The sequence below is a fragment of the Protopterus annectens genome, chromosome 4.part1, assembly GCF_019279795.1.
Source record: "Protopterus annectens isolate FY-2018-M chromosome 4.part1, PAN1.0, whole genome shotgun sequence".
Taxonomy (NCBI): domain Eukaryota; kingdom Metazoa; phylum Chordata; order Ceratodontiformes; family Protopteridae; genus Protopterus; species Protopterus annectens.
The window spans coordinates 631,602,751-631,630,697 of NC_056734.1; the positions used below are offsets into that span (position 1 = coordinate 631,602,751).

At 38.9% G+C, this 27,947-nt stretch overlaps 1 protein-coding gene across 1 annotated transcript in view; it reads left to right on the forward strand.

Moving 5' to 3' along the window:
- LOC122801257 (fibronectin-like) overlaps positions 1–27,947 on the forward strand; it is a 329,673-nt gene that overhangs the window by 45,810 nt on the left and 255,916 nt on the right. Inside the window, exons 3-4 of the mRNA XM_044070808.1 lie at positions 7,008–7,265; positions 10,575–10,745. Coding sequence (XP_043926743.1) covers positions 7,008–7,265; positions 10,575–10,745 — 429 coding nt within the window. The remainder of the gene's footprint in view (positions 1–7,007; positions 7,266–10,574; positions 10,746–27,947) is intronic.

Here is a 27,947-nt window from a genome sequence, read left to right on the forward strand (position 1 = left end):
GAGTACAATTTACTATTATATTTATTGATTCATGAGTTTATGTTTGATAATAGTTATATGTATAATATACAGTCTTACTGTATCAATCAGCATACATTTTGCCCAGAAATTTAAATATGTCTACTACTGGAATCAGATCAGGCAGTGGTATATTCATTTTGTCTTGATAAAAGTAGCATTCTGTTTTGTCATAATATATTGTGTATCCTACTAATTGGGCTTTAACAAAGACTTGGTGTTCTTTAAGTCATTTTGATATGTATTTGTCACAAAATCTTATTCCTGATTCAGATTCATTATACAGGTTATATAATTGCAACATAGTATATTAAAAACAGTAGAATTTATGTTGGAACGGTAATTTTTTAATAACTTTCCCAAGAAACTTAAATCAGTCATTTGACATTGTTGTACGTTTTGATGCTCAACCACAGTGTAAGAAGTTCCTTTCCAAATGTCTTATCTTTCCAACCCTATATAATTACCATATTTAAAACTGATCAGTTTATTTATCCCTTCATATCTTCATATCTTCATTGGGTATTTTCCTAATTTCAAATTTGAGTTAACCTTAGCTATAATGCATGTTTTATTTAGCTAAAAATTGATGTTTCAAAAGTATCCCATTTGACTCTCAGATGGTTACAACGTGTTCACATTATCTAACCAGAATTGTTTAAACTTGTCCTGAATATGGGCATTAAACAGGGCACTGGTAAACCAATAAGAGTATGTTTTTGTATTATATTTATAATCTTTCAAATTCTCCTCTATAATCAAATGGATAGCAAATTGATCAGAAGGTGAACAGTGCAAATGGTTAATATTGTTTGCATTGTGAACTATATTATACAAAAGTGGAACAAAATCTATACATGTACAGGCCTTGATACAGATTGGAACACTCACATGCACACACAATAAGAAAGACAGAAAAGGCAGCAAGGAGCTTTAGAGGGCCATCAGTGAAGAGGACCTAGATGATGCCTGCTGAGGTCACTGTGCTCATGCCTGCACTGCTCACAAGTTTAGGAATGCCAGAGGCTTCAGCATCTGCCCTGGTGAGACAGTGTCAGGTATCCATCTTGTATCGGTGACCTGATATGAGTTTCCCAGCAAATGGTCCAGTGGTATCTATGAAGGAAACAGTAAAATATTTTAATCCTCTGTGAGCCCCAACTCTGAAGTCATAGTCATTCACCAGGTTTTTTATATTACTAGCATCTGACATTCATACCTATTTCCCATTACTGGAATTGTCCCACAGTGTGGAGGAATTCAGTACCATGATTAGTGTCATACGTCAAATGGACTATGCCATTTCTGCACTTATACAAAACACAGTGAAAACTTGTGAAAAATGGCAACAGGCATTTAGGTATATTACATGGTGAATGACTAGCTCCATTATAGTGCTCTTTGGTGACCCCATGATGAAGCTGAGCATTACAGATAACCTCTTCAAAATAATCTCATGCCACACAGGTCTTCAGTTGTCTGCACAGCACCATGTAGAACTTTCTGCAAGTTTCTGGTCACAGGTGTGACATGTAGTTTGATGGATGAACAGACATTCATGACCTGATACCTCATTTGCATAATCATCTCACTCAGAAGCCTGAATATGCATGATATGCATGCAAACATCTGAGGAGGGAGAGACACTGTGCTATGGAAGAACCTATAGAGTTCTGAGAGCAGAAGAAGGCTGTCCTGTTGCCAACAAACATTACGGTATAATGCTGAATGTCTACTTCCTTAAAGATCAAGTCGAAAGGGGTGCAGCGGAATCTAAGCAATGTATTCTGTTTTAGGCATTCTATGTACTGCTTTAGTAGACCATGCAAACCACATCAAGTTAATACGCAACAGTGCTATATTTTAATTAAAAATAACAAAATAAAAAAAATACTTGTATTGAGAGTGGTGTTTCCATAATTTGTGGGGTTTCCTTCTGTCTAGCACAATAATTAGCCCAATGATAATGCAAATCGATGTGCTGCACTTGGGTTCATTTATGGCCATTTCCTTGGTTAGAATTACCACTTTTTTATTAAGAGGAAGGTACAGAAAATGTAAAATCTGTCTGTATTCTATGGAGCATATATTTTCTAAGTATCTGTGTGTAAATATTTTCTTTCTGCAAGGAAGATAAACCAGAGGTTAAATTCCAGAGAGGCATTTTCAGAGCATTAAATCCAGTAGTGTCTGACTGCCAATCCTCTTAGTTCCAGTCTGCTGCCTTATGGGTAGTTTATAATTTCATTCTTTAAATTTGAAATTAAATTGCATAGAAACTGGGGATGCACAAGCCAGTGCATTTGTTTGTGCCGGTCTCAAGCCCAGATAAATGGGGAGGGTTGCGTCAGGGCATCCGGCGTAAAACCTCTGCCAAACTACTTATGCGGAGAACATTTCATATTTCCATACCAGATCGGTCGAGGCTCGGGTTAACAATGACTGCCACCAGTACTGTTAGCCAACAGGGTGCTGGCAGAAATTGGGCTACTGTTGGCTAAAGGAGAAGAGGAGGGGGAAGGCATGCCGGAAGGCAGGAAAAGAGGAGGAAGGATAGGAGTGTAGTAGTGAGGGTAGGAACTTTGAATGTTGGCAGTATGACTGGTATAGGGAGAGAGAGCTAGCTGATATTATGGAGAGAAGGAAGGTTGATATATTGTGCGTGCAAGAGACCAGATGGAATGGAAGTAAAGCCAGGTGTATAGGAGGCGGGTTCAAATTGTTCTATCATGGTGTGGATGGCAGGAGAAATGGGGTAGGGGTTATCTTAAAGGAACAGTATGCCAAGAGTGTTTTGGAGGTGAAGAGAGTGTCTGATAGAGTGATGTTTATGAAGCTTGAAAATGATGGTGTAATGATGAATGTTGTTAGTGCACAAGTTGGGTGTGCAATGGATGAGAAAGAAAAATTTTGGAGTGAGTTGGATGAAGTGGTGGTGAGTGTACCCAAGGGTGAGAGACTAGTGATTGGAGCGGACTTCAATGGGCATGTTGGGGAAGTGAACAGAGGGGATGAGGAAGTGATGGGTAGGTATGGTGTTAAGGAGAGGAATGCAGAAGGTCAGATGACTGTGGATTTTGTGAAAAGGATGGACATGGCTGTGGTGAATACATATTTTAAGAAGAGGGAGGGGTATAAGGTGACGTACAAGAGTGGGGAAAGATGCACAGAGGTAGATTATATCCTATGTAGGAGGGCCAGTCTGAAGGAGATTGGAGACTGTAAAGTGGTGACAGGGGAAAGTGTAGTTAAGCAGCATAGAATGGTGGTCTGTAGGATGATGTTAGTGATCAAGAAGAGGAGGAGGAGTGTGAAAGCAGTGCCAAGGATTAAATGGTGGAAACTAAAAAAGGGTGATTGTGAGGTGGAGTTCAGGGAAGAGTTAAGACAGGCACTGGGAGGCAGTGAAGAGTTACCGAATAGCTGGGTAACTACAGCAGAGTTAGTAAGGGAGACTGCTAGAAAGGTGCTTGGTGTGACATCTGGACAGAGGAAGGAGGACAAGGAGTCCTGGTGGTGGAATGAGGAAGTACAGGAGAGTATACAGAGGAAGAGGCTGGTGAAGAAGAAGTGGGATTGTCAAAGAGATGAAGAAAGTAGACATGAGTATAAGGAGATGAGGCGCATGGCAAAGAGAGAGGTGGCGAAAGCTAAGGATAAGTCGTATGGAGAGTTGTATGAGAGATTGGACACTAAAGAGGGAGAAAAGGACCTGTACCGATTGGCTAGACAGAGGGACAGAGCTGAGAAAGATGTGCAGCAAGTAAGGGTGATAAAGGATAGTGAGGGAAACATACTCACAAGTGAGGAGAGTGTGTTGAGCAGATGGAAAGTGTACTTTGAGGGTCTGATGAATGAAGAGAATGAGAGAGCGAGAAGGTTGGATGATGTGGGGATAGTCAATCAGGAAGTGAAAGAGATTAGCAAGGAGGAAGTAAGGACAGCTATGAAGAGGATGAAGAATGGAAAGGCTGTTGGCCCAGATGATGTACCAGTGGAAGCATGGCGGTGCTTAGGAGAAATGGCAGTGGAATTTTTAACCAGATTGTTTAATGAAATTTTGGAAAGCCAGAGGATGCCTGAGGAGGGGAGAAAAAGTGCTTTGGTACCTATCTTTAAGAATAAGGGTGATGTGCAGAGCTGGAGTAACTACAGAGGGATTAAACTGATCAGTCACAGCTTGAAGTTATGGGAAAGAGTAGTGGAAGCTAGGTTAAGAAGGGAGGTAATGATTAGTGATCAGCAGTATGGTTTCATGCCAGGAAAGAGCACTACAGATGCAATGTTTACTCTGAGAGTGTTGTTGGAGAAATACAGAGAAGGTCAGAAGGAGTTGCATTGTGTCTTTGTGAACTTAGAGAAAGCATATGACAGGGTGCCTAGAGAGGAGTTGTGGTATTGTATGAGGAAGTCGGGAGTGGCAGAGAAGTATGTAAGAGTGGTACAGGATATGTACAAGGGTAGTGTGACAGTGGTGAGGACTGCGGTGAAAGTGACAGATACGTTTAAGGTGGAGGTGGGATTACATCAAGGATCAGCTCTGAGCCCTTTCTTATTTGCACTGGTGATGGACAGGTTGACAGACGAGATCAGACAGGAGTCCCCGTGGACTATGATGTTTGCAGATGACATTGTGATCTGTAGTGAGAGTAGGGACCAGGTTGAGGAGACCCTGAAACAGAATATATGTGTGTAAATGTGAGGGAGGGTAGAGGAATGGTGAGGATGCAGGGAGTAGAGTTGGTAAAGGTGGATGAGTTTAAGTACTTGGGATCAACAGTTCAGAGTAATGGTGAGTGTGGAAGAGAGGTGAAGAAGAGAGTACAGGCAGGGTGGAATTGGTGGAGAAGAGTGTCAGGAGTGATTTGTGACAGACGAGTACCAGTAAGTGTGAAAGGGAATGTCTACAAGAGGGTAGTGAGACCAGCTATGTTATATGGGTTGGAGACGGTGGCATTGACAAAAAGGCAGGAGTCAGAGATGGATGTGGCAGAGTTAAAGATGTTATGATTTGCACTGGGTATGGCTAGGATGGACAGGATTAGGAATCAGTATATTAGAGGGTCAGCTCAGGTTGGACAGTTTGGAGACAAAGCAAGAGAGGCGAGATTGCGTTGGTTTGGACATGTGCAGAGGAGGGATGCTGGGTATATTGGGAAAAGGATGCTAAGGATGGAGCTGCCAGATAAGAGGAAAAGAGGAAGGCCTAAGATAAGGTTTATGGATGTGGTGAGAGAGGGCATGCAGGCAGTTGGTGTGACAGATCAAGATGCAGAGGACAGGAAGAAATGGAAACAGATGATCCGCTGTGGCAACCCCTAATGGGAACAGCTGAAAGAAGATGATGAGAAAATGGCAATTTGAAAGATGAAATGCAGTGCATGCTTATCTTTGTCTAGTGTAACAGTGAAACTAAAGAATGAAGAATGAATCAGGAGCAAATTTACATGTACGTTAATAGAGATGTGGAAAATAACTTACAAATTTAATTGGCTAGACCAACACTATTCATGCCAGCATCCCTCTCTTAAATGGCAGATCCTAACATATGGGTTGTGAGATAAGAACATAATTATATGATGAAGCTGTTCACCTATCTTCTGACATTAACTAAATTTAATATTTTAAATTATAGAGGTCTACAAAAGATGTGAAATGACTCAGAAGAAATGTATCTATGAGTAACACTTCAGCATAAAAAGCAAACTAACTAATTAGTATGCATTTTCAGAAATGAGTCATAGAGGCAAATGCTTTATGCAGAGTAGCTGTAGCCTGTGATCTCAAATCATACACTCTTGTCTGTCCATAGAAAAGAAGCCACATTACTTCACTACTGGACAGCATGTCCAGGTAAACTAGAAAAGCCCCATCTTGTAAAAATACCTGGCTGTATGCTCACACTGAGGTGGGGTGTGTAAGTGTCAACATATACTCCAGCAGCAGCAAATAGCCATCATCCCAAAGTTACAAGTAATTTAGTTAGCTCAGATAGATGTATGGGGCCATAACATCTCCCTCCAATATCATAGCAGATTTGGCTGAACCACACCTCCCACTGATCTTTGCTCCTTCTCTGGGCCCTTGGAGCTAATGTCATTGGTACCCAGTTTTCCAAGATCATCCTTTTGTCAGTGTAAACACTGCTACATTTTTGACATAAACAGTTTCCTCAATCCATTCAACTCCAAGACCTTTGGAGCTGGCTGAGCCACAGAGGTGAAAGGGTGGCATTGATCATTTACATATGAGGTTGATACCAATAGCTTTGCCTCTGATCCCTTTGCTGCCCCATCTTTGTTCATGTACTTCAGTTCTCATTTCCTCAGTAGTGGCCTCAGCCTCAGATCTGGCAGGTCTTTGGCACTGGGAAGGGCATTCTCCATATTTCTCTGAATTAGATTTGACCTCTATTTGCAGACCTTCTTGCTCAGCATCATTTGCTGTAATGTTGGTTTTTAAGGAGTTTTGAGACATTTTTGTCCCATTATTCTTCATGTTATAGGGATATAGAGTTGTATCTGACATGCCATTTCCTCCTAGACTACTCACATTCCCTGAGAATGTCTTTCTAATCATCTTCACCAGGGGCAACCTAACTCCGATAGCCATGATCATTTTCTTGCAGAAGCAACCAGACACTCTTCTAACTTGACCGAGATTTCCCCACATGATGTGCACAAAAATTCACGCATCTCAGTACTAAGTGTCACAGTTTTTACATTCAGAATTTCCTGCCCTCACTACACTCGGATGACAGATGCTGGCTGGATACTGTGATTTGTCTGCTGTAGTTATTGTCAAATGTAGATAGCAGCTTTGCTGTTTGAACAAAAAATGTCTGTTTCTGTTACTTTTTCACCAGTGCCAGTTTACCAAAAACTATACATTTTTGCAACAACTCCATTTTCTAATATGTGCATATTAGACTACAATATTTGAGTAGTATTATTTGAATACCTTGTATATTTTCCTTTTTTTTTTGTCAGAGCCTGAAAATGTAACGCACCTTACAATAACAAATACCACAACAACATCAATGTTCCTGACATGGACTGCTCCAGTAGGACTTCACAGCTACTACATCATTAATACCACTGGAAGTTCTTCTGAGAGTATGATTGTAGAAACTGACTATGTTAACATCACAGGACTGATCCCAGGAGGAAACTACAGTATCAGTGTTTCAGCACATTCATTTGATGGGACGATTGAAGGGGAAAGTGTATCAATGAAAGGGTCTACCAGTAAGTTTTTCTGCTTTTAGTTTTTATGTGAAACTGAGGAGTAATTGTCTTGGTGGCACATATTGTGTGGATGATGCAAGAACCAAATTTATAAGCTATACTTTATAAGCTATTTACTGCTGAAGCAAAAGTCTTGTAGATTCATGCTTTGAAGTCTTTCAAGGCTTCTACAGAAGTCATGAGAGCTGAAACTCCCAGACTTAGCTAGTTTGATCCATCCCTGGCCTGAAATAATGTCAACTTGTAGTCATCTGCCAGTTGTTTTCATCTTTACAGTTTAGAATCCTTAATTGCCTGAGACATTGAAAGCTGAGGAAGGAGAAGACTGATGTAAGTATTATGGGACAACATGCATCTTTCTTGGGTTAGTCAAACACTTGTGAGGATGTTCAGATGTCATATCTCTGCAAAAAAACAAAGAAGATATGAAGCATGCAGAATGCTTTGAACTGGGATCATGAGGGACCTCTCGTTTTTTTAAATGCTGATTACTCCCGTGCCTGATAACTTGTCTGTGACAAAGGATTTACTACTGTCTTAACTGATTCCTATAGGATTTTAATAGATCAGCTGTTTAACTCATGTCCTTTTATTAGTTTTTCAGTGTCTTCTCAGCATGACTCACACATAAAACTCTCCAGTATTATGTTTAACCACTCTGGGAGCCTTAGTTCTCTCAATGTATTATCATTTCTCAATGCATTCCTCTCTTGAGTAACAACTGCAAAGTCATATGATTTTATATGAGAATAACTCTTTATATCATTTCATTAAAAGTGTACATAAAGCAGTCCTATTTCTAATGTCTGTAGTAGGTTTCACTTCTGTCATGTCTGATATAATTATAGTATCTCTCAGACTGAATAATGCTGCATAATCGTTATACATGTCGAATCATTATGTTAATTCCTTGTACCTGTTTCCCTTGTTTTCTGATCCTTCTTCTTTTTCTGTAAGCATCGTTTGTATCCTACCTGAGATTTATACTTGCCATCTCACACTCTTTGCAGTTAAATCATGAGATCTTTTCTTAGTTGTGGTTTTCAGTATTGGGTACTTCCTCTGACATTTTATGCATACTTTTTTGAAAGCAGTGCCTGCCAGCATAGTATATCAATCTATTATACAAGAAGCATGTTTACTTCCGTGGGCAATTAATATAACTATAGTAACACCACACGAATCTAGAATGTGGTTGAGTCAGAAGTGATGCAGTTATGCTTCTATGATGATTTTGCAGATAAATTTAATCCAGCTGTTAGAAGTTGCTTACAGCATACATTTTTGGGAGCCTTAAAAACATCTGACATGCACACATGTATCTCCAGATAACTCAGTGCTTCTCCAAATGGGCACTTATCACCTAGTCGCTACAACTCTTCCAAATAAGCCAGTGCACATGTAAGAGATTTTGTCTACAGCTGTTTGTAACTAGAAAGGTTTAGTCCTCATTTTTATCTTGATCTTTTATAAACCGTTGTTTGTACAATGCATTTAGTATTATTGCTCAGAGAATACAAACTATCCTTAATCTGGACGTGAAATCTCATTATATTTTCAAAATAACTGCAAATTCCAATTCACAAAGTGTTCTTTCGCATATGTAATAGCATGAAGGATAAAATCAATAGTAAAATTAAAATATCTGTTATGAGTCCAGTTAATACTAGGCATGCTGATGTTAGTGGGATCATCCCAGAGGCCTGTATGTTTGAAGATTATTCTGATAACCAGGATCGAGCAAAATTTCACAGAAACTCCTCAGGTAATTACCTGATGTATGGAACTTAATGTTCTAAATATTATTGCTGCAGTGTATATCACAACAGTGGGTAAGGTTTCATAGTAGGTTTTTCATCATTTGATTTAAAGATTTATTATTTTTTTTAGCCACGGAGTTCATACTTGGTTTAACAATCTGAGATTAAAACTAATATAATAGTGAATCTGAATTCAGGATGAACAGTTGTAATGAGAAATGTATCAGGAGCAAAATTCCATGTATTTTAATAGAAATGTGGAAAATTGTTTAAAAAAGTAATTGGATAAAACTGACAACATTCAGTTCCACATCTCTGTCTCTCTCTCTCTCTATACTGATACATCCAAACATTTGTGAGGTTAGATAAGGACAGAGTTAGACAATGTAAGCAGTTATACTATCTTGTGATGCTAACTGTATGTATATACCTACTCATTATTCAAACTGCTGCAGTATTCTGCGGTGGTACAGCAGTAGCGTTGTTACCTCACAGCAAGAGGTTCTCCCATTCGATTCTCGGCTTGGCTTTGGGAGTGCCTTCTCTCTGGAGTCTGCATGTCCTCCCCACAGTTGGGTAGCATTTGAAAGACATGCGCGCGTAAATGGGCATGCTTTCGTTGAAGGTTGGGCATCGAGCTGGCACCTTGGCGTTTCGTAAAAATCTACTGCCAATCATTAGCAGACTGGAGTTCCGCTGAGGCGACCCCTTACCGGGAAAAATCCAAAAAGACAAAGACATTCAAACTGCTGCAGTAGCATCTGGCTGTTTCAATTGTATGCTAGCCAGGGTACAGCAAACAGCCAGTCTTCAAAAAGCTCTGGCTCCCTCCCACACCTACACTTTGACTGCTGATTAGCTAGATCTTTGCAGTTAAATCAACAGTCAGAGAGCAGAGCACTTAAGAGCATCTTACCACCTCAAGGGAAATTAGGTCTTAGGCTTCCCTGGTGCAGTAAGTGGCAACATGCTTCATTTTTGTCAGATAAGTCCCCATACAGGAATTGTTCAACAAAGAAAATATTGCCTCCTTAAATATTTTTGATGTATTTTTTTCTGAACAATACTGGCAATTTCTGCATTGCCAGACAGAATTTCCATGGAAAGAAGACAATATATTTTGAAAATACCTGGCTGTATGCTCACATTGAGATGTGCCACCATATATTAGCAATAAAAGCCAGTATCTCAGTTTTTAAATTCGGAATTTCCAGCCTTCATTATACTTGAATGACAGATTCAGTCTGGCTACTGGAATTTTGTCTGTTGTAGTTATTGTCAAATGTCAGTGAATAGCATTGCAGTGATTTGAATAAATGAGTGTCTATTTCTGTATGTTTTCAGCAGTGATGGCTTATGCTTAATTAGCCATTTGTGGAACAACTCCATTTACCAAATCTTGCATAAATAGTCTACACAATTCTAAAAAGAGTTACTGGTCTTATTAAATATTTTCATATTTTTTGTCAAAGCCTAAAAAGATTAAAAAAAAACACAATAACAAATACCATAACAACTTCTCTGTTTATGATATTGACTGCCCAAATAGGACTTCACAGCTACTACATCATTAATACCACTAGAAATTCTCCTGAGGGTATGGATGTAGCAACTGACTATGTCAACATAACAGGAATAACCCCAGAAGGAAACTACAGCATCAGTGTTTCATTTGATGGAATGATTGAAGGGGAGAGTTTATCAGTAAAAGAATCTATCAGTAAATGCCTGTGCTTTTACATTTTCTGTGAAAATGAGGGGCAGTTGCCCTGATTGTACATATTGAATGCATATGTACTCTTTCCACATTTTTACAAGAGCATATGTTATGCATACATATATTGTTCTGCTTATGAAACACTGGCCAGTCACTAAAGGTTCTAGCCTAAAGAGTGCTGCAACTGTTTTTGTGAAGCTACACAGATTATTTTTACCTTCTTTATATATATACATATATAGTTTACTATTAAAATCTCGAAAGTTAAAAAAAAATACAGGTACTTTTGAGCAAAGTGTTTCACCGAAAGTACACATCACCTAACGTCCCTAATATTGAAAAACAGCTGTTAATGTCGAAAATGTCGAACACGACATTTTCAGCACTTAACAGCAATCCCAGCCTTCCTGTAACTCCCTAACTAGGAAACCTACCATCCCGTTTATGCAAGGGGGCAAGCCCCCCTGCGCCCCTCACACCCCCCAACTATATATTCCAACTCTGAGATCGCACTACAGTGAGGAAAGGGATGTATTTCCCTTACTGCACTGTACATAATCTAACGTTATATTTACTAATGTACAGACCATTCGCAAATATTCCTTTCAATTACATGGCCGGCACACATATGAACTGTTCGAACATCTGTAGTTTGAATAGTTCATAGACGTGCAATGCTATATATATATATGGGTTCACTACATATGACCGAAAACACACAATCCCGATGCCCAGAATACCGAGCCCACAAGACCGACAGCCATATGCATGAATGTACACATTACCGATGACCAGAATACCGTTTGCCTAAAATCTCGAAAAAAAGATACAACGGCTGTAACATGCTGACAAACAGACAAACCAACACCAAAACCGAACGCTACATGTATAATGTATAACCTCACCCAATTTTGTAAAAATACACAAAACATCAATGTCCGTTGCAATATCCGCACACCATCATAGCAACGGAAAACACTTGTCCTCCACACCGGAAATGTAACAGTTGCTAGTAAGTCCCTCCACAATGTATAAACAAACTCCAATTATGACACAAAAGACTAACACATAATTGTACAACGGCACTGTATCCATCATATTGCAGGTATATTGCTTCACATCTTAACCAGCCGTGCTATGCATCTAACGAAATCCAGACTGGAATACTCAACTTTGTTATCCAGTAGTCATTGGAACTTTTGTTGTCTATCCTGAACCCACCTACATTTGGGAGAGGGTGGACATCCTGCTGCTAGATGCTCATGTAGGCCATCTACTCGAGTCTATTCTCTGGTTAGGTAGGTCATGAGTACAGATAGATCTGTTGCCCTATCCGCTAGTAGACATTTCATTTGCTGATGCCACGCCTCCACAGAGTTCTGTGTGTGTGTGGCAGAAAAAGTCTGTTTAGCTCTGAGATGTTCCAAAATCTAATAGGGAATAAGGTTGGAAATCTAGTAATGGCTGCTGATCTTGTAGCAAACTTCCTCACACAGCCCAGGACATACCAGTCCATGAAATACTTAATCACTTCCCTACCCTTGTCAGGGAATGACTCTTTCAATGCAGTGAATGCTGCTAGTACCTCTGACTCCTCAAGGAATGCCAGATCAACTAGTGATTTAACAGCCAACTGAAACTCATAGCTGCAGTTGTACAAAGACCCCAAAACTAACTGCTGCACTTTGTGCCAGACATTCTGGCCAAAGTGAAATAAACATCCCTTGGCAGTTATGTCAGTGAAGTTTAACTGAATACCTCATAGTCACAAAGCACATACTGGAGTAAAGTGTGAAATTCTAGGATGCAAACAGATGTAGCATGCAATGCTATAGCATGTTACAGGCATGAAGTGACTTTTTTTACATCAGCCCATATATGAGTGGAACACATTTATTGTATCCACAGCACTTAACTATCCAATGTATGCTATATAGTTGGCGGCATACGGCGCCCCTGCAGAAGTACGTCCCATCCATCAACCATATTGTAGCCACACTCAAGTCATGCAGGTTAGTCACTGTACTAAAGACCATTACATGTGTGCCTGAGCCTGTATCAGTAGCCCGTTTCACTATAAATTCACCTGATTGTAAGGGGAAGCGGCTAAAGTCTAGTGTCTCTAAGGTTAGGTTAGGTATGTGTCCTACAGCTGCATTCTTACACCTGACATGGTGTATTTGTTGCAACATGGCCTTCCTGTTCAGAAGGCTGGGTACACATGCTAGGGAATTGGATGCCAAAGCATTATCTACCAGTAAGCATGGAGTGTCCCTAGACATGGCAGCTTTCTCGTGGAGTGATCCACAGATGCTGTAAAGTTCTACTTCTAACGGATCACCCGCATGATTGTGAGGCATGGATTTTTGTAGTCTCTCACCTTCTGATAGAGACTCAGTCACTGTTCTTCCCTTGCAAGTGTTGCTTCACTTCCACTTGCAACACCAGTAACGCTTACTACCAGATTTCCATTCTAGATGGTAGATGTACCCATTGATTATCAGCACATCCTTACATTTCTGAGATCTCAGCCCTTGGTAGAGCACACCAGCAGTACCGGGTACATCATAGCTTTGGTTGGCCATCCCTGCAGTGTCAGCCATTGAACAGTCTAGTAGAAGTTACATCCACTTATATACTGGTGGTTCTTAGGCTGGTATGTTTCTATAGCGTTGGTGGTTGAAAGTCTGCTATGTTATGGTGTTTAATGAGCTGTTACAGTATTCTGGACATCGGTAATGTGTACATTCATGCATATGGGCTGTCGTTCTTGTGGGCTTGGTATTCTAGGTGTTGGGATTGTGGGTTTTCAGTCATATGTAGTGAATATATATATATATATATATATATATATATATATATATATATATATATATATATATATATATTTAGATCCCATTTAGACCTTTAGAAACTCAAAATCCCACTTACCCAAAACCCAAAAGAAGAGAAAAAAAGAGACAAAAAACTGACATCCAAGAAGACTGAACATCCAGAACACCGAGAAATCACTAATGGTAAGTATCCACTTGGCCAGCATGCTGACCTTTGCCCCTTCCTTCCACAGTAGTGCGATCTTGGGGTTGGTATATTTAGTTAGGGGGGTGTGGGGGGCAAAGCCACCTACATGGGTGGGTTTTCTTTGCTTCAGATTTTGGGTTGGGTGATCAGTTACTTACTGTTATTGTTTTGTTGGTGTTTTGGGTGGTTGGTCTTCTTGGATCTCAGGTTTTTCATCTCGGTCTTTTGGGTTTCGGGTAAGTGGGATTTTGGGTTTCTGAAGGAGAGTCATTGAGAGAGAGATAGATAGATATAAATGTATATATGTTCCAACAGCTTGGTATAAGACAGTAGCAGATACATTTGAAGTACATTATGTTAATTTTGCAGGAACAGTCTACATTTTCTTCATAGTGATTGTAGATGATGTATCACAGATTAAATTACACATACAAAGTTGTGATTCCCTGCTGGCTGAGGAAAATAAATCTATGTTTTATCTGTGAGTTGCTTAAATTAATAGAATTGCTTTCTGTTTTACCTGTACCATTTTGTTTTCTGTTTTAAGAAATGCTTGGCCTGGTGTTTATGTTCTATGTGGCAGACAGACAACTTACCCAGGCTGCACATTTCATATGTTTTTTTTCATTGGTTAATTTGTTTCTTGACTGATACTTAGAGGATATCTGTGGCTTTGTCTTTTTTAACTGCAAGCAGTGCTGGTTATTCCCTGATGGTCGAGAAAATTAAATCTTTTTATCTATTAATTGCTTAAAATGATATAGCTGCTTTTTGTTTTACCTGCTCCATTTTGTTTTTTGTTTTAAGAAATCTAATTGGCCTGGTGTTTTTCTTTTATGCATGGAAAGTTACTTAAATTACACAATCTATACATATCTGTGGCTTTGTCTTTTCTAACTACAAGCAGTGCTGGTGATTCCCTGATGGGTGAGAAAATTAAATCTATTTGTATCTATTAATTGCTTATAATGATATAGCTGCTTTTTGTTTTACCTGCTCCATTTTGTTTTTTGTTTTAAGAAATCTACTTGGCCTGGTGTTTTTGTTCTATGTGTGGAAAGTTACTTAAATTACACAATCTGTACATTTCACGTTTTTTTCATTGGTTAATTTCTTTCTTGAGTCATACTTAAATGCAGACAGAATATTTGTGGCTTTTTCTTTTCTGATAAGATTCAAAGCCTACAAAAACTACAAGCACAGTTGGTGACTCCCTCCCATTCCTTCACCAGCTTTTTAAACTTGGTGAATTTAAGCTGCCCACCCTTACTGTAAATTGAACATTATAAGCTCCTTCCTTTCTACACTGCTGTTTATATCTTGAATTATTAATTTGCCTTTCCTTGTGCTCATTTTGAAAAAGGTGCATTTTGTGTCTCATTGTCTGTTCTACTGATTTCATCATCTAGGTAACTGTTGGATAAAGTAGTGTATTTTTACACTTTAGCAAACTGTTTTCTTTGTTTTTATATCAAGATGACAGAGGATTTTCCATCCAGTAGCAATGGGTGGTAGCCTGGTCTGTATAGGTTGGAAAAACACACAAGAGATTGCTGCATGTAGTTGTTTTATTGGCTGGAGGGCCATTATTAGTCAGCTTGCCTTGTTTTAGTGCCTTTATAAATTCTGCACAATTGAGTCGCTCATTTCTGCAAAGCAAAGTACTGTTATTGAATAATCACACCTTTATAAGCTGTTTAAAACACATTGCTGTTATCTTGAATTACTTACTGCCTTTCCTTAATTTTAAGTTTAAGTTTGTTTATGGTAGCATTTTACTCTGGACACTCATTTGTTGTGTTTTTGCATTTGGAGGATGGGGATTATTCATCTAGTGGCAGTAGGTGTTTATCTGGTCTATCAGAGTTAGGAAGCACACAAAAGGGCTCTAAGTGTAGTTGTTTTATTAGCCAGATGGCTGAGTAGTCAGTTTTATGTATTTCCATTGCTGATATATATTTGCCACATTTACACAGAGCTGCTTGCTCTGCCAGTGCCCTGTACAGACACATACATCTGGAAACATTGCTTATTTTCATTATACTGTGAAAGTTTACTGTGCTATTTATTGTTTTTTGCACTTCTTTAAAGTTTGAAGTTGCATTTTCAAACTGCTGTAAGGGCTGCTGTTCTGCACTGAAATACATTTTATCTAGTGTTTCTTAGTTAGTATTAGGCATCTGTTTGAGGTTCATTAACACTTGGCCTCCAGTAAATGTATGCACTCTTTTGGCAGGAAATGGCTGATTTCACCTTTCTGAGTTGATAACTGCTGGTTGAAAGCTCATTATCTGCTTACCTGATTGGCCTTAGGGAATAGTTAGTGTTTTTTTTTTTCTGATTGTATATAAGCCTCATATTTGCGAGAAGCTGCTCTTTGCTCAGTGGCAGTTGCTGGTGTTCTGTATACACGCAATCACCAGAAGTTGGAATTTCCTTATAAAAGCCACCTCAGAACTTTACCTCAGTCTTGTTTACTCATGGTCTACTAGTCTGAGAGCTGAGCAGCATTATTCCTTTATTTAGGACTATTTAGGTCTAATTTACCTTGTTATTGCACCCAGGACCATTGCTGCTCAGAGAACACCTAGTTTGGGTGCTGGGCAGCATTGCTGGTTAGGTTAGCTGCAGATTATACCTAGTAAGCACCCTTCCCTCATCTGGTTACAAACACCCTTCTTTCCAATCCCTTGCAAGCATGCATTAGGACTTGCAACCATGGCTGGACACTTTTCTGTTGTCTCTACATCCAACTTGGTAGACATGGCATTGTGAGGCAATGTAACAACTGTCTTATGTACAGTGATAAGCAATTATTTATCAAAGAGATAAATACAATATGTGAAAGATGCAGTTACACATTGACACTGAAGGCTAGACTCTTATATACAGACACAAAAAGCAAGAAACAGGTTGTCAGCAACTCATATATCTCACTCACTGCACCCAGAAAGGACCACACACATAGACTCACATATGCAGAGGTACTCGCATGTAACTTACCAAAACATCAAACACCTCTCAGATACAGTCCTCAGAAGCTCCTCATGCACATAAACAAGACAATTCCCATCACAACACATAAAGCCACATCTCACTGTGTCTCAACTACCAAGCTTATAAGGCAAAACACACCACAATCCAAAATTCTGGTCATGGGAGACTCTATTGTGAGACACACTGATGTTCCTCCTACCTGGCTGGATGAAGGGAAGGTTATAGATCATGCAGGCAATTAGATCACTTACCCTAAAGTACCAGTGTGGCTCAGTCATTGTGCATGTGGGTGTGAATGACCTGTGATGTACCTTCCTGAACTATATAAACAGAGACACGATTTAGCTCTTGGCATATGTGTCACAGGTAGATATGAGCCTAGCACTGAGCAGCTTTCTACCATCTCCAAGGATGATGCCACTATACCACTAGAAAATGATTGACTTTAATAATTGGCTTATCTACTGGTGTCATCCCCAATAGGTCTAATACTTATCAGCCTGGGAGGACATAGTTGAAAGGCCACTATACTTTATCAGGGAACCTCTAGGCTTTCAGATATTGGCCAAAACATTATCCACCCCTTAGTGTCATTTTAGACATTGCTAAACAGACAAATCTTCGAACATAACCTTGTAATCCCTGGAATCTCTCTTCATGTCTGTGCAGCTACTGAAACATGAACCATGGAAAGCGCTCCAACAATGCATGACTGAAATGCCTTTCATATGTTCAGACCATGCACTGAACATGAAAGAGCAAAAGGTGGAGATGTTTCTATCTACATAAAGGATAATCACACCTCAAGGCTGGTCAGACAATATGGCATGCTTGAGCTGCTCCATGTCCAACTAACCATGGGAAAAATCCATTACCATGTCCTTGTTAGCTATAGGTCCCTCACCATGAACCAGGAACCCATTCAACATACCTGAAGTTATTAGAATCACTCGGCATCCAGCCCAGTCCCATACTCATAGGTGATTTCAACTATCCCTCCATTAATTGGGGGGCATACATGACCACAAACATGCAGGACCAAAGATTTCTTGACTTTGTAAATTCAAGTGCCCTGGAGTAAATATTAGGCACTCCCACAGTGGGAACAAATATCCTAGATGTGGTACTCACAAATATGGAAGAGTGCTACCCCTCCCCCAGTATGATCTCTTCACTGGTAAGATCAAATCACAAAGTAGTCTCACTTGAAATAAAGATAAAACTAGTCAACATCACCTAACCCCAAAAGCTTTAAGAACTTTTCTAAGGTAAATTATCCCCTATTAAGGGACAGCATAGCTAGTTTCCAAGATCCCCAAATCCAGAAAACACAGAAAGCTATGCAGGTGTACACAAAAGCCTTGGGTGACCATATAAACAACTGCATATATACAGCAGTGCCAGACTGAAATAATCCCAGGTCAAATTGCAAAAACAAGCCACCCTGGTGGACCCCCCTGGTATTAATATGTTGTACAACAAAAGAAAGAAAATCCTGTTGAGAAGTAAGAGGGGATGTGCAAAACAGAGCAAAAAAGTCCTTCATTAGTGTAAACAAGTGAATCTGGGAAGTAGTCAAGCCTGTGAAAGCAGACTTTAATGTGAAAATAGTCTCCAAAGCTAAGGATAACCATAATGTATTTTTCAGTTACATCTGCAGTGTTAAGGACAACATCCAACAATGTTTGGAATTAGTTGTAGATGACATCAACTATACTGTGCTGGAAAATATAGCAAATCTGCTGGCTGACAAATTCAGCTCAAATTTCATCTTCCCATCACCCCCAGTTCATAGGCAAGAGAAAAAATAGAAAAATACACTTTATTCATCTGCTTTAACTATATATGTGCTTCCTCCTACTGTATTACTTTATTAAGCTTTTTGCTGCATATTCTTAAAGTGTTCAGTTGCATTTAGTCTTATGCATTTATGACTGTTTGTTAGTAGCTTGACTAAATTGTAACTGATATTCTAAGCCTCTTGGTTTTCATTTAAGCATGCAGGCTTCAAACTAGGTATCCTGCATAAAGAAAGTTTATGGTGTACACTCTTGTGGCAGGAGAGTCTAGCCTATGCCCTTTTGAGCTGGGAATTGCTGGTTGAAGACTTATTGTGTCTGGTATTCGAAAAGTGTCTTAGTTCTGGTTTAAGCACTCAGGCTCCAAACCAGTTATTTTGCATTATTTTGGTCTACACTCTTGTAGGAGGAGAAGGTAGTCTCCACCCTTCTCAGCTGAGTATTGCTGGTGATGGCTTATTGTACCTGTTATTCTAAGTGACTTTGTTCTGGGTTAAGCACTTAGGCTCCAAACAAGTTATTTTACATTAAGAAGGTTTGTGGTCTACACTGCTGTGGCATTACTGTATAGACAGATTTTTTAACTACTAGAGTATCTAGTTTTCTCATAGCTGAGTGTTGGTCATTAAGTTCCTTGTCTTACTGTTCAATATTTAAGTTTTCCTCACTCCTCTCTAATAAATCAGTGGCCATGGATATGGACTTCCCGAATCTCTCTGTGGCCAGTTTGGTTGAGATGGGCATTCTGAGGCATTGTAGTAATTGCCCAATATACACTGGCAACCCACTTATTCTTCATAAAACAGATACAGTATGAGAGAGGTATAAATACATTTTAATGCTTGAAGCAAAACTCTCTCATACAACCAGATCTTATCCTGCAGAGGTTGCCAATGACATTTACACCATGCCTAATGCACAGGTTAAAGACCATACACATAAAACTACTTACACCGAGGCACTTAAAGGTAACTCTCCTAAAACAGTAAGACCTGCTGCAGTCTAAGGGTCTTTAGCCATCATGTAAATACACTATTAAACACCACCCACAGCTACACAAATAACACTGTATCCAGTGCCTCTGCTGCTAAGCACTTAAGGCAAACCAGCACACAGCCAGATTTTCTGGTCATTATTGGTTCAGTACTGAGGCACTCTGATGTCTCCCTCACCAGACTGAGTAAGGAGAGAGTGACAGTTAGCTGCCTTTCTGGGGCTATGATCCATTAAGTCACACAGACACTCAAGTCATTGAACCATAGGTACCAGTATTACTCTGTCATAGTCCATGTGGGTGTTAATGATCTGAGACGTACCTCTCTCCATTATATGAAACAAGACATGATTGAGCTTGCTGATTATGTGGTAGGTATCAGCCTAGCACTGAGCAGAATACTGCCTTCTCCAAGGATGATGCCACAATACCAACAGAAAATGATTGATTTTAACAATTGGCTTACCTTCTGGTGTCAATTCAATGGGTACAATATTTGATGCCCTGGGGGGAAATGGTTGATGGACCCTGCTACTTTGCAAGAAATGGTCTGCATTTATCCCCCTAGGCTTTCTGATATTGGCAGAGACATTTTTCACCCCCATAATGTCATTTTTAGACAATGCCAACCTGATAAACCTACTGACTTAACAGAAACTATGAATTTCACACCTTTAGAGCAGCTACTGCACAGGAGGGAACTAAAGGTGGAGGAGTCTCAGTCTATATTAAAACCAACCTCACACCCAGACTAGTTAAAGTGTGTGATCAACTGGACCTTGTACATGTGCAACTCACCATAAATGGGGTGTTGTACCATATCCTTGCAACCTATAGTCCCCCTCATCTTCCAGGAAAATCATACTAAGTATCTCAGTGTACTAGATTCCCTCACCATTCAACCCAATATGATATTCATGGGGATCTCAGCTACCCTAATCTTTAGATCAGGAAACCTACACCACTTCTAATGAACAAGCCTAGAGATTCTTAAACTTTGTTAATACCAACATCCTGGAACATTCTCCTACCAGGTGTACAAACTTGCTTGACCTTGTACTCACGAAAATGGTGGGCCAATGTTCTTCACCCATTTTAATATTTTGCTTGTCAGATCTGACCATAAGGCAGTATTACCTGAAATAAAAATTAAATCTCGGCATCCAGAGAAACCAAAAACCTTTGGGAACTATTCCAAGGCTAACCTCTCTACTAAGCACCACCTTGGCTAAATTCCAAGTATCCCCATAACCAGTAAACACCATAGCATACACTGAGTTATTTACAAAATCTCCATACAGCCATATTGATAGCGGTATAGAGCAAGCTTTGCCCACTTGTATTTAGAATAAGACAAACTCAAAAGACAAGCCACCCTGGTGGAATCACAATATCACTCATTTATACAACAAAAGAAATAAAATCTTGGCCAAGCATAGTAGGAACAAAGCCATATATACTAAAAGCCCCTTTCCCTACCTAAACAGGGAGCTAAGAGGGTTAATTAATACTTCAAAGGCTAAATTTGAAGAAAAAATAGCTTCTCAGGCAAAGGACAACCACAAAGCTTTTTACAGCTATGTCCATAACCTCAGAGGAAATACACAACAATGAGCAAAACTTACTGTAAATGGCATTACCCACACTGAACCAGAGGCCATTGCCAACCTTTTGGCTGACAGCTTGAGCTCAAAATTCTCCCCCCACCTCCATCCAATAGTCCAAAAGATACAAATGATCCCCCTAACTATTACTAGGGAACAGGTCATCAATGCACTTTCCAAGGCCAAAAACACTACATCAATGGTCCCAGATAACATCCCAGGATGAAACATGACCTCACTGGTCCACTTGAATTTCTTTTCAACCACAGCTTTCAGTGAGCTTATGTGCCTAAGGAATGGCACAAAGGAGGTCCAACCACTGATCCAGGTAATTACAGGTCCATAAGTCTTACCGGTCTCTTATGTAAGGTCATGGAAATAATCATCATGGACATGATAAATGAGGATATAAGTAAACTGCAAAAACTGGACCCATTACAGTTCAGCTTTCTTAAAGGAAAGTTATGCCTATTAAATCTGGTGGTCTTTTTTGTGAGGGTCACCAAAGCACTGGATGAAGGTTAGACTGTGCACATAGCTTACCTCGACCTGGCAAAAGCTTTTGATACAATTCCTCACTCAGGCATTGTAGACAAGCTCACTAATTTAGGTATAAATCCTGTTATCACCCACTGCACAGTCAACTGGTTCAATGTTTGGCAAGAGGTCAAAATAGGCTAGGCCACCTCCAACAAGAGGCCAGTCACTATTAAAGTCCCCTAGGGCTCGATACTAGGCCTGCTTCTTTTTGGTATATATTACTCTGAAATGGAAGCAAATTTTGAATGTTTATGGCTGACTAAATTTGCAGATGAATTTAAGCTGGGGGTTATCATTGACTTCTCTGCAGATACTAGCATTCTTCAAGAAGGCCTATCTCTGGCTAAGAAATGGTGCCATGGTCTTAAACTCATTGCATAATTGTACCGTTTGGGAAGTCAGCCATTCCTGTTTATTACCACATTGATAATACACCCCTAAGAGTAGACCGCTAAGAGCTGAGTCCCTCTATTACCCAGTTTAATTGCAAGCTAGGCCAGTGGATGGGGAATAGAAAATTTACACTGGGCCTGACACCCATGTCCCTAATGGACAGAAGTACCTTATAAATGCTTGTTCCTCAATGTCCTGATAGGATACAGGATATCATTATTCTTTTGGTAAAACTTGACTAGGTTAGAAAGTCCCCCTAGGTGGTTAGCTTAGTAACAGTCTAGGAATCTATGAATCTATAAGAAATACCTTCCACCACTCCACTGACAATTATCACCAAAGAACAGGAAGCTTTCTAAAGCTAAAAACATGGCTTCAATAGGACCTGACAATATACCAGGTTGCATCTTATACAGCTTAAATCAGGACTTATGAGACCCATTAGGATCTCTATTTAACCACAGTCTCTCGACTAACTTTGTCCAGATACAGTGGAGGGCAGAAACAGTCATCCCTCTGCATAAAGGGGGAAACATCTACTGACCTGGGAAATTACAGACCCATAAGTTTGACTAGTCTTTTATATAAGGTCATGGAAAGAATAATCATGGACCTGATAAATAATGATATAGGAAACCTGCAAACACTGGACCCCAACTCAATTCTACTTTGTCAAGGCAGGTCATGCCTACTGAATCCAGTGGATTTCATTAAGAAAGTCACCAAGGCCAGGGATAAGGGTAAAACAGTACATAAAACCTACATTGGCATGGCAAAGGCATTTGACACAATTCTCCACTCTGGTATTATGAATAAACTCACAAAATGGGCATAAACCCTGTGTCACCAGATGGATAACCAACTGGCGGACAGACAGGACACGTGGTTAAAGTGAGTGAATCCAGATCAAGCATGAAGCCAATTACTAGTGGTGTGCCACAGGGCTCAGTGCTGTGACCATGCCTGTTCTACATATACTTCTGAAGAATGGCTTAAAACTAAATGTGAAATAAATGTATTCTCATTCCCTTTGAGAAGTCAAATACCCCTGCAAATTACAACATACACAGCACACCCCTAAGAGTGGATTCAGAGGTGAGAGGTCTAGGTACACAGATAGATAGTAGCCTGAACTTTGACTGCCATGTTGCGAGGAAGTCCTTCTATGCGACACAGCTTATAAGTAAGGGTAAGGCATCCAGATCCAAGGAAATTATAGTCCCATCATACTCAGCCCTCATTAGTCTAGTAGTTGAGTACAATGTGCCACTTGACATGTACTTGACTAGGCACTTACAGCAGCCGGACTGACCTCAGAGGTTCCTCACAAAGAAAATACCAGATGCAAGCATGCCCAATGTGGATAGATGAAAAGCCATATCCCTTTACTCTGTCTCCTTCTGACTACTAAGGAGTGACCTATGCCAGATCTACAGGACACTTACAAATCCAGCCATAATGGAGCTGCTACACATCCACAAGTCAAACAGCATGAGAATCACCTGATCTAGGGATTAAAACTGAGTCAGTGACTCAAACAAAACATGCCGAAGAGAGACATATATGTGTCTCAAAGATTTCCCTTTGTTTGTGTCACTCATCTGGTCAGGATGAAGCAGATGAACAGTTGTGGATTCTGTTCAAGCAGCTTTATTATATACAAACACATCAGGACTGAAGCTTAGTAACTTAAATTTTAATAAACTTATAAACAGACTGATTACCACACTCATACATGTTCACATTCTGGCTGCTCTCTCAAAATAGCACTGCTGCCTGCACGTGCTCGCATTTTATATGCATGTGCCACACTTGGGCATGCTTCTTAAATATAAAGCAAGCACACAGTTCTACATCCCCCTTCTTCGAGAAATAGTGCATGCATTAATGATGACATTGATTGACATGCAGTTTGTACAGAAATAATCCTTTGGCATGCAATTATACAAAACTATATACACATAAACAATTATGTCCAGGCTGCTGTGTATTACACATTGGGTCTAGAAATATGACCAAATCATGTGACATCGAAATTAGAACTAGGTCTAGCAATGGAGACTATCTTTACTGAATGTTCAACTTTGGGAACATCTGGGATGTCATCAGGAATGGAAGTAGGTGTTGAGACATATTCTTCAGTAGGAGCTATGTCTGGATTGCTCTGAGATCTAGAGTCTGTATCAAAGGTAAGATGCTGTGATATCAGTTCTGTAACAGGAAAGAGATGTAATCTATACCTCTTGATTCTACAAAGTAGGATCTGGGCTCTGCACATATACCTGTCACTTGACCAATCCAGTTGAAGCCTTTTGCGTTGTATCCTGACTGTCTCTCATTTCATCAATGGACGAAGAGATCTGCTCATTTTATCATAACTGGACTTCTGGAAAGAACACTTTCTGAATGGTTGGGCTTTGATTGCTCTGTTGTTTTTTAGCTTTAGGCACCAACTAGCTGGAACTGATAGTTAAGGTTGTTCTGGTTTGCCTAGATAGAAGTCTCAAGGCAGGTGAGCCAAGTATGTTGTCTAGAGGTATATTTCTGAGATTGAGTAAATTTGAAAAGACATCAGTATTGACATGCTTTGACCTCTCTAGCAATTGCTTTGCACTCTGTACTGCACACTTAGCCAGGCCGTTTGACTGCGGATATTCTAGACTACTAGTAGTATGAACAAAGTTCCACTCTTTTGCAAATTTCTAAAACAAATGACTAGTAAACTAGGTACCATTGTCAGAGATAAGCTTATGAGGACTACCATGGACTGAAAAATGACACTTCAACTTAGTGATAACAGTCGTACTCAATCCAAAGAGAAGCGTGACTTTCCAATAAGCAATAAAATGAAAGTAGAAATTCAAACAAATATATCCATATAAGTTAGCAAATTGTTTATTCCAAGCTTCTTCAGACTCTTAACACAAACTAAAACCTTAAGCATCACTTTTAAAACCAACAAAAGCTTGTGATAGGATCTCTATGATCACATGTTTACTTCATTTAAAAATACAGAGACCAATTAATCTCGATTCCATAAATGTTATCCTGTTAAGCTAAGTGAAATACTAGTATATTCAAAGTATGAACTAGATAGTTCATAATAAACATACATGTAAAAAGCACACATTATAATATTTTAAACAGTATATCTCAGAGCATTGTCATATTTGCTTATGATCTCATAGTACTTAGAAATCTCGTACTGAGCTTTCAAACAGTATATGTCAAAACTTCAGACTTGGTCAACATTTACAGGAGATTAAAAGTTTATATCACATTAGCTAGACTATTTCATAATCAAAGTTAAAAGCAATTTTAAAAATTACTTTATCTCTGCAATTTCCAAAATATCTTTAAAACTTACAGCACAACAGAACATTCTCAGCGGTGTCGCCTGGCTGATTCTTGAATGTAAAACAAATCATTAAAATATAAACAATCTCTCTATTTAAAAAGTCAGCATTCATAATCAAGGACATAGATATTTCAGGATGTACACATAACTTACAGAACTACGGATGAAAGATTGCTTCAACAAACAACAAACCATCCATATACAAACAGGGCAATGTCTAATAGTTAACATGACTCTCGCACAAACCCCGCAATGGTGGAAATATGCAGCACTGACCTATGCAACCATAAATTTATAGTAAATATTTGATTACTTGCACTTTACAATCTTTACATCCCTAATAACTAAATTAAAATATATAAACAATAAAATGGAATATATAGAAGCTATTTCTTAAACATTTATTTTGGTAACCCGAGTGGCATCCTGAGGTGTCTTGCATTAGTCTTTTAGTAAAACAAACAAGACATAATACCTTTCAATGCTAAATGTAGACATGCAAAGGGTCATTTTTGTGACAAGTGTTATAAGTTTATAAAATGTCATATAGAAATAAGTCATCTACATCATGGTCATAAAGTTGTGGGCAAAATGTACCTAAATGATGTATAATTTAGAAACAATAACCTTCTACTTTTCAGAAATGGCTTTAATTGAACTTTGTCATTAATCTTATGATCCATCTTGTTTCTTGTTCTAATGTTCTGTTAATTAAGTCACCACCTCTGAATCCTTCAAACACACATTGAATGGCACAGAATTTAAAGGAATGACTGATACCAGTTGATCTTTTATGTCTAGCCAATGCATTATGTATATTACATTTCAGTTGGTGTTAGTGTTAAACTAGTTTCTTTATTAATATAAGTACATTGGTCAACCTGTTAACTAGTGGATGTCTGACATCTTTATCTGAATTCAGAATACCCCAGTGTTTCTTCATAAAACTTTTCACTTGCAGGCTCATTTTACTAAAAGTGAGGTTAGCTCTGACCTCATTTCCATACTTTGTCTATGTAATATGTTATTTCTTTGACAGTCTTTCCTATAAATTGTTGTGTTGATCATACCATTGGTCATTCAAGATTGCTAACTGAGAAGTTTGCAGTAAATTTTAAGAAGTCCGTGGTATTATCCAAATAGGAAACAAACAAATATTCAGTAATCAGTCTTATTCCTATGTCATTAGGGATCACTGTGAACAAGCTAACCACATTGACCTGCAACAATAGGTCTGAATGGTGGGTCTCTGTTATCTTCAAGCATCTGAAACATTTTGTTGGCATAGTATGTATAGTCCATAATGACAACGACCTGTCATTTCTCAATGAATTCAAAGCTTGCCTTTGTTTATAGTTGTTTCTATAATAGTATCTACTAGATCATTCTGCCAACGATATTAATAAAGTGAACTCAAGTAAAAAAGTCGACATTGAATGTAAAACAAAATGCTGTGCGCTGTTGTGCTTACGTACCATAAGCGTTTCCATATAAACAATAAAATGTCTAAAGTTAACATGAATGACTCGCACAAACCCGCAATGTAAATTTATATTATTGTTGCGGGTTTGATTAGTCATGTTAACTATTAGGATTATATTTTAATTTAATGCATATGGTATCGTAAGTACTATCTAGTTCATAGAACCTACTTCAAGTGTCAGATTTAGACATTGTGTCTCTGGGGAGTACAAGTACTCATGGACTTTTTAATCCAGCTCAAGATGGAGGGGACTACTCTCAGTTGGTATGACTAACTTTGGACATTTCAAAGACTTACATGAATTAGAGACTGTGTTTACTAAATTAATCAAACTACAAGTTCAGAGACATTATTTAAACTCTTAGTGAGTTTCATCTGCCTGAAAGGGAGACTGAGATTGATTGTTAACAATTTATTTAAAGATTTTGAATGCAAATATATTGATAAAAGTATGTGTGAAATGTCCCTCAGAGAGGCCATCAGGTAACAGGTAAAAGTTTCAAGAATACTATATCATAACCACACCTGTTAACAAACCAGATAGATAACTACAATAATAACACAGATAATAGATTGTCCAACAAACTGACCTCACATAATAAACAGAGTGATGGTTCTGATGTTCCAAATACTGGAAACAGCATATAGGGCCTGACCTACAGTTGACAGAATCTAATCATATAGAATTTTGGCCAGATAGTAGGTTATTATGAAAAAATATCGTCCAAACGGTATATATGTCATAGAATTGAACCGACTATAGAGGTATAGGGAATGTAGTGGAAGATGAAATATATGAGAGCTATAGAGAATAAACCTTCAATACATGTGTAATGAAAACTATAAAAAACAAGGCAAGCTTGATTCATTGAGAAATGACAGGTCTATTATAGCAGATAGCCAGATAAGGGTGACCCGTTGTCATTATGGACTACCATACTATGCCCAACAAACAGATGCTTGAAGAGACAACTACCTATCTGACTTTAACTAAAAGGTTAATTTAAAAAATAACA